Source organism: Girardinichthys multiradiatus, chromosome 8 (assembly GCF_021462225.1).
Source record: "Girardinichthys multiradiatus isolate DD_20200921_A chromosome 8, DD_fGirMul_XY1, whole genome shotgun sequence".
Classification (NCBI taxonomy): Eukaryota; Metazoa; Chordata; class Actinopteri; order Cyprinodontiformes; family Goodeidae; genus Girardinichthys; species Girardinichthys multiradiatus.
This window is the reverse complement of record NC_061801.1, coordinates 10,112,618-10,125,626: the sequence shown is the minus strand read 5'-3', so window position 1 is coordinate 10,125,626 and position 13,009 is coordinate 10,112,618. Positions and strand designations below refer to the sequence as shown.

The 13,009-nt window shown below is 39.0% G+C and overlaps 1 protein-coding gene across 1 annotated transcript; it reads left to right on the top strand.

Annotated features, from left to right (window-relative positions):
• The first annotated feature begins 6,093 nt into the window (after positions 1-6,093).
• Positions 6,094-12,807, top strand: LOC124872091 (beta-1,3-galactosyl-O-glycosyl-glycoprotein beta-1,6-N-acetylglucosaminyltransferase 4-like). The gene is made up of 2 exons (XM_047371770.1): positions 6,094-6,907; positions 11,023-12,807. The coding sequence occupies exon 2, from the start codon at positions 11,024-11,026 to the stop codon at positions 12,320-12,322; it is 1,299 nt and encodes a 432-aa protein (XP_047227726.1). The 5' UTR covers positions 6,094-6,907; position 11,023; the 3' UTR covers positions 12,323-12,807.
• The last annotated feature ends 202 nt before the right edge of the window (positions 12,808-13,009 follow it).

Here is a 13,009-nt window from a genome sequence, read left to right as displayed (position 1 = left end):
ATTGCCACCTCAAGTTATGCTATTAGAAATACATCAGGTATTTTGTAGATCTCACTTCATTATATTTCTGTTATGTTCAATCCTCTTCCATACATTTTCATTGAACATTAGTCATGTTTCACTACTTGGATTTCCTCATCTGATACCAGCAATGACCAGCAAAGGAAAAGCAAAAAGCAAGTAGTTATTTGATTTTTTTTTTTTAAATACAAGATATTATATTAAAATTAAGGCGTTTTTTTGTGGTCCAAAACAGATGAAACGGAATTTGGTTTGGTTTTCTTTTCATGAATAAAATAATAAAAACAAAAATCCTTGTAAAGGTAATTGTCTTACTTCTAATGTTCCTGTTGACAGCAGCGACAGGAGGCAGTCATCATGAGAAGTAAAGTCCCAGCAATACATCAAAATAAATCAATTTGTCCAATTGACTGTTTTATAAATTTGTTTTATGTATAACGTAAACACTTTTATGGTCAAAATAGCTGAACGTATTGTCGATTGAAATACATGGGAGAAAGGCAGTGTGAGGCAGTGACTGTTTCAGCACAAGCTGGACTTTATGTAAATACTAAATGCCACATTCCATGTACATATGTTCTCTTTTTTCTAGTGTTTTTGTAAGTGTCTATAACTTACATGTGTACCTTTTGAGCCGGGTCTTAGTTAAATTTCTTTATGGTGACATAATGACAACAATCCTGATTTCTGAACAGCTTAATTGCCTCACCACTGATGGGGCTGCCGTGTCGCACACACTGGCAGATGCAGGCAGTTGGAGCATGCCCATTGCTGTCTTTCTTTACATCACCAATATACATGCTGGGTACTAAACCTGCTGACGCTTCACAGTCTAAAATATTTAAAAACGTGTGTCATATTTAATACTTCTAATCGGCCATAAATGCGCAGTGAAAAGGGACAGTCAGGCAAAGAGGGACAGTGCTGAGTCCCACAGACACAGACAGCTACATGCACGTCACTACATACTGCAGCTATGCAGAGGTCAGTGGTTTTTCAGCGACAAGTCATGTGACCTACAGTCATTTAAATTTAGTCCGGCAAAATGGAAGATTACTTCTCAAAACTAGAAAAAGATTTTTGTAAACTGGATCTTCAGTCGAAACTGGAGATTTTAGAGAGAGGAAGGCCAACTGCGGAGCTGAAAAATCTGCTTTGAACAAGTGGGAGAAGGGAAACCCGCTCTGTTAAACCGGAGTGGTGCATTCAAAAGCATTGTGGAGAACATGGATTTGACTGGGCATTGAATGGGCAGCACAGGCTGAAGATTAGCGTCCACAACAAGAAGGTGAGGAAGAACCGGGAGATTTTAAAAGGCCTGATTAAGGCAAACTTCTTCCATGGACTTCATATACAAATATAGATAAGATCAAACACAATTTTAATTAAAAGAAAGAGACCAGCCAAAGTGATAAAATACTTTTAAATAGTCAAATTTGACCTTAAGTCATACATTCTTTTTTTGCTATCGTATTGTTGAACAGTATGGAATTAATTAAAGTGTAATTAATAGCTCATGAAATAATTAAATGTTTCAGTTAAGGTCAAAACGAAAATATAAGCCCCTATTTTGGGTTCATATATTCGTACATACGACTCCAGAGGAGTCTGTGCCTCACCATACCATGAACCTCACCGCACATCACTGCTTGACAGGCATCAAATTATGTGATTATTCTTTATTATGACTGTGGGAGGCGCTGTTTCTTTCTGCCAATGCTATGTCAAGGAAAAAGACAGGGTTCAATGCTTAAAGACAGAGCCAAGTGTATAATATATAGAAGGGGATCATTAAGTTATTCGCATCAGCCGATGACTCCCTTAAGGAAGGTGTCACAGCTAAACAAAATGCCAGGCCAGAAGTAGCTTCTTTAATAAGAAAAAGCTGAAATAACAGTAAATAATACAAAATTGAAGAGTAGTAGGAGAATGTAGCTGAGTGGGGAAAATTGCCATTATGTCTTCCAGCAGCCTAAGCCTATAGCAGCTGTCTTAGAAAGTTGTATAGTTTATATTGTTCTGTCTGTATGACCTAAAGTAATCACACCCACTTTATGCATGCAATAAACATACAGGTAATACTTTCCAGTTGCAGAACAAGTTTCATTAGAAGAAAGGTTTTACCCACTTTATTAAAACAAAATACTCCAGTAAAGGGCTCACGCCCATCTTATCTCATGACTACATTATAAATATGAGTGGTTGAGCTCTGACTGCCACCGCAGCTTGAAACTGTGTATTCAGTTGTTCTCACTTGCAGCAAGTTTCAATAAATTGCATCAATTTTCTTTGGTATTTTGTTTATTTTACCTTTGGGGTCAATTTGACCCCATTCATATGTTTAATGTCTCAAAATAAATATTTGTCATCATTTGTTGTGTTTCATGTTTAGTGACTTTTCATAATTTAGTGGGGATATATGAGTAAACATAAAATTAACATGACAATGTTTTTTCAAAGTCCTGTACACATGTTGTACACATCAGTGTTCTTTGGGGTCAGTTTTACCCCAGTCTGTTTTCAGCTGTATAAAACACATAACAAATATCAATATTTTACACACATATGTTCTGGATGATATTGAGGACAGTATAGCATGAAATTTTCGAATCTTCAAAAAACTTTAGGGCCCTAATTCGACTCAACCCGAACTATAGCAATACATTAAAGCCTGATAGCTAACATAACACGAAGGGCAAACACGGCGACAAGTTTGATAAATCCCAATGCTGTTGGACAGGAAAATACCGTTCCCCTGAAGATATTGATACGTTACACAACTTAGGGGTGGAGCACACATATAAAAGCTTGCACAGCAGCCTTCTGAACCATTTGGTTTGGTGTTCCGTGTGCTCTCCTTTTCTGCTCTCTTCACAACTGAAAATTACTTCTTACCCTCAGTGTTAACTCTCCTGTACTCTCTCAATGTGCAGCAAACACTCTACTTCCCAGAAATGTCTACATTGTCCTACACTGAGTTACTCGTTTTGGCAGGAGCATACAAGTCAAAAGGTGAAGAAACAGCAAGTGTTCAGACTGCTGCAACTGAAAGGGCAACATTTGAAACAATCTCGTTTCTATGTACATTCCATGTTTTCTTGATTGTCACACCCTTTTTATGACAGACAAACAAGGCAAGGCCGGTAGGAGAATGAGAAGATAGCAGTAGTTGCATTTGTTTTTCCTGGGGTCAAATTGACCCTTAATATAATATGTGTTACTATTCTTGACAACAGAGATAGCTATTCTTTCCAAAAGTTATATATCACAATAATATGTAATCATATAAAGCCATTGGAATAAGAAAAATACATTGTTTTCCTATTTTTACTGGAAAAACAAACATTGTGCTTCATTCCTGAAGCAGCCAACATTCAGTAAACTCTTGGTCTCTCAAAACATCATAACCATTGCATGTCTCTAAAGAATGGGAGCCTGGCACGCTTAAAATAAGTTCTGCCTGTTTTAAAACTGAGTTCTGACTTCAGGTAATTTGGTCAGAGCCCCTAACATGTGGAGTTGTTTTACCGTTGCTTTTAAATATTGTTTTGTCATCACTGGCTGATCATTTGACTGGATCCAACAGTCTCTTTTGTGCAGCTGTTGCGTAACCAACAGAGGATTGTAAATTCAGATTTTCTCAGTGGGTATATATGTTCTATGACAAGTAAATGCGTATTGTGCATGTTAAATATGTTTCGTGTCAAGGGGAGTCACAGTTTTTCTTTCATCTTTGTGAAAGCCTGTTGCACTACTTGGAAAAATTTGAATATATTTGAAACATCACTTTTGCATTGGACTTTGTAGGAAGATCAAATTCAACAGATAAAAGTAATTTGTATTTCAGAAATTACAGAGAAATGAAACCAGAACAGAAATAATGACGTAAGAACAACTGGGAACTTACCATGTGTACCATGAGGCCATGTTCTTTCTTTGTTTGTTCCTCATTTACGTCCTTCCCAGCATGAATACTGTGTTTTTATACAGAACTGGTTGTTCATTAATGATACTGAGCTAGCTTGTGAACCTTTCTGACCTATTACAATTCTAGTAGCAATGCCAGTTGAACATGATGTTGTCCATTCATGCTTAATTTGACAGTTTCTCTAAGCAACTGAAAATTAGACTTATGCTGTGTTCCATTGGCCCTGGAGGTCAATGTTCAGATCACACCTGGGTTGAGCACGTTCTAGCTCTAAGTTAAAAAACAAATAGGAATTAGTAACTGTAAAGTATTTAACACAGAAGAAACATGCTTACAAATGGATATTGTACCAGAATTTATTGAGAAACAACCCTATCAAAAGTGAGGTGAATGGTTTACACTTGCAACTTTCACTATGTTTTATTTGCACGGCAACCATATGGGATATTGGACTCTGGGTTGTGGGGAGACTCTAACTTTCCAAGTCAGAATTATAACTTTAGGCAACTGTTCTTGTTGTTTTAACATCCAGGAGCTTGGAAAAATCTGACTTCCAAGTATTAACAGAATGCAGCACCGGAATCAGTGTCACTAAATGTTTTGTTTGGGTTAGAAGCTATTGAACTCAGTGTATTTAAGTTTCCAATGTTACATTAGTGTCTCTCAAAGTTACAACAGGTGGTTTGCAAAGAGTCTATTTAGCCCCATACCTTCTATTTTATACATGTTATAAAAGATATATGGTTCTTAAAGCAAGGCTCTTAGCCACAGCAGAAAATCAGTCCTAATTTCAAAAATGACTAAAGTATTGGTCTTAACTTATTCCTTTCTTAAAGCAGTGTCCTGGTATTGAGAGGTATACGCAGGTATCGATTGACATCAATGACTGAAAGCCTGGAATTTTTATTGAAGCTGCATGGTGATTGGGTCTTGCTGTTTACAACAAAACAGCTATCTATTCATTTTATACGTTCTTTGTGTTTCTGTGCATGCTCTGCCATTGTGGCCTTTTTATTGTATTTAGCCTATTTCTATTATATTGTTATTATTTCTGCTGCTTTAGTTTTTGGTTATTTTAGTCAGGCACTTTAATTACATTCACTATGACGGTCAAGTCCTCTATGTATTTTTGGAGCTATGATATCTCCTCGCGTAGCTCTTCGTTTTTGTTGAGGGAGAGATCAAGGGCAGCAGGCTCAGTACATGTTCATGACAGGGCCCGGGGTCATCTTCATCAGGGTCAGTCTGCATCTCTGTTAGATCGACGTTGGGTGGACGCTCGGTTCTTTCCCATACTCCAAGTCATGGGGTTGGAATATTATAGTTATTCCAATGAAAAAGCACAGGAACATCTCCAGGTCGCAGTTGTCGTCATCCAGCAGGAGTGGGAGGCTCGATCAGATCAGCAGTAAGAAAATGTGAACACACACGGGAAGTATTTGTGACGATAAAATGATCTCTCCAGATCTTAACAACCCACTGCTTCTGCAATTCTGAGTCCTTTGGAAAGGTGTGGAAGCTCAGGTCAGAATTGAACTTCGTTGATGCAGTGCAGAATGGCACACAGCAGTGGTGGTTGGACCTGCTGTCCGTACGATGTTGAAACGACAATGTTGCTCGTTTACATGTCATGTTTAGGACATGTAAAGGTCCTGCTTTCTTTGGTAAACTTTGGTCTGGCCTTTATGCTTTTTTTTAAGAGAGGACTGGTTCTTTGAAAACCTCCCATGTAAGTTAAACCTAAACAGTCTTTTTCTGATAGTACAGGCATTTCCATTAAAGTGACTGGACACAGAACTCTGTCTGCACCAAGCTTCTGTAGCAATTACCTTTTGTGGCTTACCCTACTTGAGGAGGTTGTCAATGACTGTCCGCTGGACAACTATCAAGTCAGCAATAATTCCCTGTGAATATCTAGGCCATAATTTTGCTATCACATTATATTACTGTATTTATAATACACTTTTTTTATTCGCCAAAAAGGGTAATTTGGGGTTTTCATTAGCTGTAAGCCATAATTATTTTTAAAAAAATACACAAAATACACAAAGAATCCCTTCACTTTATGAATTTCCAAAGGTATTACAATTTCTTGCCTGTATGTGGAGTGATAAAATATTGGTCTTATTGGTGTCCTGTGGAAGAGCATACTTCCAAAAATAAAATACCTTTCAGTCTCTAGTTAAGTTTCCAGTTTCCATTTATTCCCCCTCCCAGACAAAGACACAGTCAGGGTTGGCGTATTTCGAGCAGACAATGAATGCATTGAGGGCAGACGTTTCCTTTCATTTGCAGATCATCTTGCCTTTTGCTCACATTTATCAGTCAAGTCTTTTTGTTGTTTTTCCTTGTTTGCCTTCTCTAGACTTGCTCTAGAAACCTGTTAGATTTCTTGTGAAGTTGTTCGCAAAACTTCTCACTCGGCCAGTTTAAGTAATTTCAGTGAATAGCTTAAGATCACGCCCTTCTTATCTTCGCCTTATTATTAACCTGTTGATCGGCGCTCATTCATTCAGTACTCTTAGGTCGTAAAAAGGCTCATTTTACCGTCCCCATCGGTAAATCCTTTGCTGTGCAACTTGTACATATGGGTGCAGTAAGCCCTCCCTCTTTCCGGGTTATAGTAACCAAACTCTCACCTCGCATCGCAGACACGCCGTCATCGCCAGCGAGAAAGCCGACCGACTTCTACTTTTCCTCTCCATCAAAACAACAACGAAATACGCGCTGGGAACACATTGCGGTGGAAGTTTTTTGCGCGTAAAAACGGTATGGGCGCAGGGAGGAAAGGGGCCCACTTTTGGAGTTTCTTCTCGACGTTTGTGTGTTCGTGTTCTGGCGTCCGATTCTGAGAGCTTCAGACAGCAGATAACTGGAGCTGTTGAATCCAATCTGAAGCCAGACGTTCAGGATGACTTGAGGAGACGCTGTGCGTGGCGCCTGGTACAACGGAGCAAGGTGGGTGTTTTTATTGAAAAACGAAATCTCACATCAGTTTTGGTGGATGATTTTCTCTTATACAAAGTTGAAAAACAAGTATATATATTTTTTAGTTAATGTCAACATGCTTCCAGTTAAGTTTGATTTTCCAGAAAATCTATGTGCTAGGATTAATGTGTAGTCTCTATAAAAACACCTCCGAATAAACTGAATGAAGTGTTGAGACTGTAATCTAAGAACAGTTCAATGAACTAATGAGCTAAGCAACGGGCGTATAGTAAAAGTAATCAAACATGTGTTATGACAAAAACCTTCAATTTATTTTACTGGGATTTTATGTAATAGAATAACAAAAAGTGGAGAATCGTCTGTAAAGTGGGGGGAAGTCTGGTTTCTTCTATTAACTTTACTAAGTCAAAGATTTGCTGAGGCCCAGTGCAATGGTTTTGCTTTGGTCCCAGCGTCCCCCACCACGTGTTAATTAACACTTGGGGAAAGCCCTTAACCCCAAGTTGCCTACCAATCTGCACATTCATGAGTGTTGTGAGTGCACCTGGGTGACTGAAAATGTGCACTTTGAGTGCTCTGTAAGATAAAAGTGCCACGTACAGTGCTGTGAAAGTCTTTACTCCGTCACAAATTTCTTCTGTTTCTAAGTGTTTCTAAACTCTTTAAATGATTATTTCATTTAACAGAAGAAAGCTATCTAAACCAACCAGCTGTGGAGGAATTTTGGCCTACGTTTTTATTAGCAGAATTGTTTATATTCAGCCACATTAGAGGATTTTCAAGCATAAACAGCCTGTTTAAGATCATTCCACAGCATTCCTCTTGGATTAAACTCCAAACCTTGACAGTCCAATCTCACTGGTATCCTCATCGTCCTACTGAATACTGTAACTTAACCCTGGATTTACAATGCTTGTGCCTCAGCTGCGCCCCTCTGCACCACGCATTTCGCCGGCATTCGCTCCAGTCCTGATCTACATTGTAAGTGCTTTAATCCGCTCTGCCCTGCAGTGAAGCCCTGAGGCACTTTAAGAAAGAAAGTGCAGGAAATACAAGAGTGCGAAATAAAGGTGAAGCTATTTTTATAAAATGTTGCACATTCACTTCATCTGTCTTGACCGACGCTCCTACTATGGCTTATGCGACAAGACATGATGCCAAAGGTTTCAGAATAAAATCCATATGTTTTTGTTTATATTATGTGTGTATTTTATGCATAACCATAAACGATTAACTCAGACATCATAGATGTTTGAAGATAGGCATATATTAATCAATATAGCAAGGCCTTCAAGAAAATCTAGTCTGTCTTTAGTAAATTATTTTGAAAGTACGGATGTCGCCCCAGTTCGGTTTCCTGTTAGTGTAGTATACTGCCCTGCACCGCCCTGCAGAGTGTGGAGATATATTATGTGTGTGCATTAATTATTATTATGTTCATAACCAGTGTGTTATAAAATGTATAACCTGTGTGTGAGTATTAGACATTGTGGCCTGCAGAAGTGTTGTTGCACAAACTTGGTCTTGAGTGTGAAGTAGAGAAATAATGAAGAATGGTGGGAAAAGGATGTGGGAGGATTAACTAGCCAAGTAGTCCCTTCTCCAGGTGCAGGACAATAGCTGTCCAAATATAGTAAGCCGGAAGAGTCTGTATGAAATCATATGTATGAAAAAAACTGTGGATAGGGCGCTGCCTATTTTCATGTGTGTTTCAATAAAAGCAATGGCCCCAGTGAGAAGCTCTGAAGTCGTCTCGGTGTGTGGTCAGATCACATTACAGAGAGCTTCCCCTGGGCCCAGGTATGATATACAGCTGTCTCCGTGTGATTTATTCTAATATGTTGTGAATTCTTTCAGCTTACAGTGAATAAACGAACACGCAGAAGACCCCTTGGTGGGGTGCTTCAACAAGAGGCAGAGTAAACGCTCTGATTGGCTATAAAGGGTGCTTCATTACTGCACCTCGTCATTACTTGCAATGACGAGGTGCAGCAGAGACGGACGCTATATAAATTAAGGTTAATTGTGCTTGAGTTTAAGGTCACAAACTGAGGAATAGACGTTCTCCTTCAGGATGTTTAATTTTTTAAACCAGATCTGATTTTTCTTTGGTTCTACAGGTAATCAAACCTAAATGTACTCGTACTCGTTGTCTTCTGCTTCATCCGGGACCGGGTCGGGGGGCAGCAGACTTCCCTCTCCCCAGACACCTCCTCCCAAGGCATTCCCAAGCCAGACGAGAGACATAGTCTCTCCAGCGTGGCCTGGGCCGTTCCCTAGGTTCTCCTCCCGGTGGGCCATGCCTAGAACCCATCGCAATGCAAACCTGAATGTGGCTAGTGAAATTACACATAGCCTTCCAAAAACTGTGGTTAACCACAGTTAATTCATGATTCAACAAGAGGGTAAATTACTTTTTTGCTTAGAGCCAGGATGGTTGGCATAGCTTTTTATTAACGATAATAAATGCAATCATCATTCAAAAATAGCTTTTTGAATTTGTATTTACACCAAGTTATCTTTGTCTGATCATCTAAAAACATTTATGTGCCTAATTAAGAAAAAATAAATCTTTTGTTGGCAGTTTAATGCCAGTTTTATGACACACTTTGCGTTGTCTCATAGCACCTTATCTCTGTACCACCTTTAACCAGCCATATGCTTGTCTCTCATCCATTTTGTCTGTTGATTGGATAGAAGTGTACAGAGATGTAAATTTGTCATATCAGTTGGCCAATAAGGTCTTATTTCCCCCTTTTTTTGGTGCTGCTTAGTCACATACCTCATGCTCCGATTCTTCAAGATGCAGTACCTGAACACAACTGCCAAGTTTCATTGTGTTTTTGTGTGTGCCAGTGCTGGACCCCGCTGAGTCCGGGCCATGGCCCAGTTTTATTTAGGCCTTTTAAAATGCATTACAGCAACAGGAATCTCTCCCAGGAACTGGGTGTTAGATGATCAGTTTTGCCATCAACTCTGGTATGTTGGTTAATCTCTTGAGAAGTACCTTCAGTGGTATTTTCTTCCATCTGTCTATCTCAGTAATCTTAGATTGAATCTCCACTGAAGCTCATAAAAGCTGTTAACTTTAGGACATCCCACAGCATAGTTCTGACTCATTAATTGAACAAATACTCAATTAGTTGAAGAGAAACACACCACACTTTGGAACCACAGTGATTGGGGATGCATTGCTCTGTCTGGAAAATGAAAGATTGTGTTATTACAGGGGCAAACCCCGACAACTGTCAGAAGCATGTAAGAATAACTCATTTCTGACCACGAACAGTCGAGAGGATTGATCAGGCTGAGAAAGAACTGAACTAATCATTTGCTACATATGGCCATGGTTCTGAGAAAAGGCAGAAAACCAAAACTGGCTTAGTTTTAAAAGGAAGAAAGTTATCTCACACCACACAACATAAATATCAACAGTATCATTAGTGGTGTAGCGTTACATCAAGCTCACATTACAGGGTTCACAAAAATGAGCTGATGTTTAAGTTTTCTTTTACATAACTAAGAATACTCTTACTATGTTTTCAGAAAAGAGAAATAGGTTTCACAAACTGTGTTTTGATCTAATCTTCAGAGAACCATCATTTCATGTTTGATTTCTCTAAATACTACCGTTTTAAATCAGGACCCACATCTCAGACAGTCCTAATGCCAAAAGTAGTTGTGAAAGTGTTCTTTTTCATAGAAAAACGTATTTAGCAATTTAAGATTGTTTTTCTATGAGAATTACATGAGCTAACGTCAGCTGGATATTTGCATTTGAGATGACCCACCGTTTAAGGTTGAGTATAACTTTTTAGTCACCTCAATATTGGTGTAGGATGTATTTTATTGTTTCACACTTTACTTGCCTCGCCTGCTGATGGTAGCCTCACTTCTGTCAGTCTGCCCCATGGCAGCTGTGGATATAATGTAGCTTACCACTGTCAGTGTGTGAATGTGTGTATGACTGATTCAGACTTGATAAAGTGCTATACAAGTGGAGACCATTTACCTTTTACCATAAAAGAAAGGCTGATGCATTAACAGGATGTCTATTCTGATGTCTGTTCTATTACTAGTTTCAGTTTCTGTTCCTCAAATGTGTTTTTTTGTTCCCCCTGCAGGATGAATGCACGGCGTTTCATGCTGAAGCTTAGAAAAAAGTTAATTCCATCCCTTCTCTCCGTGTTGACATTAATTGTACTGCTTTTGGTCAGCATTAAGTACAATTACATCCCTGAATCTTCAGATCTTCCACAAGATACAACCATGCAGCCGTTTGTCAAGCACAACATCAACTGTGATGCTATTTATGACATGGACCCGGCAGAAGTGGGTAAATCCCTCATCATCAGAAGAAAAACGATAAAGGAAGATACTGATGAAAGTCTGATCAGCTTCACAGAAAACTGCCTCGTTTTCATGAACATCAGAGGGTATGAAGACTTGTGTGTTTCTGAGGAAGAGAATGATTTTCCAATTGCATACTCTTTGGTTGTACATAAAAATGCATGGATGGTAGAGAGGCTCCTCAGGGCAGTGTACTCTCCCAATAATATCTACTGTATCCACTACGATCAGAAGTCATCGGCTAAGTTCATTGCTGCCATGGAGAATTTGGCCCGCTGTCTGCCTAACGTTTTCATCTCCAGCAAACTTGAGGCTGTTTTCTATGCAAGCATCAGTCGACTAAAGGCCGATCTCAACTGTATGTCCGACCTTTTGAAATCAGAGGTCAAGTGGAAGTATGTCATCAACCTTTGTGGCCAGGATTTCCCGCTAAAGTCCAACATGGAGCTGGTGTCAGAGCTGAGGACTTTAAAGGGCTCCAATATGTTGGAGACGAGCCAACCCAGTGAGCTCAAGAAGCAGAGGTTCCTCTTCCGTTATGAGCTGCAGGATGCCGGTTTTGAGTATAAAAAACTTCCAGTGAAAACACAGCAGGAAAAGACTCCACCACCGCATGGTATAGAGATGTTCATTGGCAATGCCTACTTCGTCTTGTCACGTGAGTTTGTTCAGTTCATGAACTCATCAGCTGTAGTGAGGGATTTCTTGGCCTGGTCAGAGGACACTTACTCACCCGATGAACACTTCTGGGCCACACTTGTGCGACTGCCAGGCGTTCCTGGGGAGGTGCCCAGATCCCAGCCTGATATCACTGACCTGATGAGCAAGACGAGACTTGTGAAATGGTCCTACCTGGAGGAGAACCTTTATCCGCCGTGCTCTGGGCAGCACGTGCGCAGCGTTTGCATTTTCGGTGCAGTTGAACTGCGTTGGTTGCTTAACTATGGTCACTGGTTTGCCAATAAGTTTGATCCCAAAGTGGATCCCATTCTTATTCAGTGCCTTGAGGAGAAACTGCAGAAAAAACAGAAGTTATTTCAAAAAAGAACTATTTTGACTTGTCCAAAACATTAGTTAAGGGGCTGGAGATTGACCTTTTTTAAATTTTGTTCAGAAGCAGATGTGCATACTACAGGATTGTGTTAGCTTTAATTTGCTCTCATTTTATACTTTGCTGCATCACTTCCTGTTTCTTTCTTTTAAAAACACTCAATTCTTTCTCCCTGGATGATACAGTACATTTTTTGGTCAGAAATCTGGGAATCTCAGGAATATGTTGTTTTGATCTAGAAAAGGTAAACTGTCCTACATTTAAGGATGTTCACACAGTTCAGGGAACAGCTTCTTCTTAAGTACCCATGATTGTAGACTTTATAACTCTCGTTTGTTCTCTTAAAAACTTGTTATAACACAGAGAAACTTTAAATGTATGATGACTCTGAGCAGTGATGAAACAGCAATTAATATCTGATTCTTTAAAATTATTTTAAAAGCTTAAATTATTGTTCTAAACTTGGAGTGCACAATAAATAAATATTATAATAAAAGTTTCTAAGTCAGTCCTGAAGTGTTTCTGTCATTAATGTTTAATAATAAAAGATTAGTCCAATCAGATTATCCAACATTCAGTACTTGGTGAAGAAATTTACTTTTGTGATCCATGAAGACATGTATTAAAATTTTAAGGAGTTTTCTTCAAATAACAAAAAGTTATATGATTTTATATGAATATATAAATTGCTCCCATTCAGTGCTATTGTT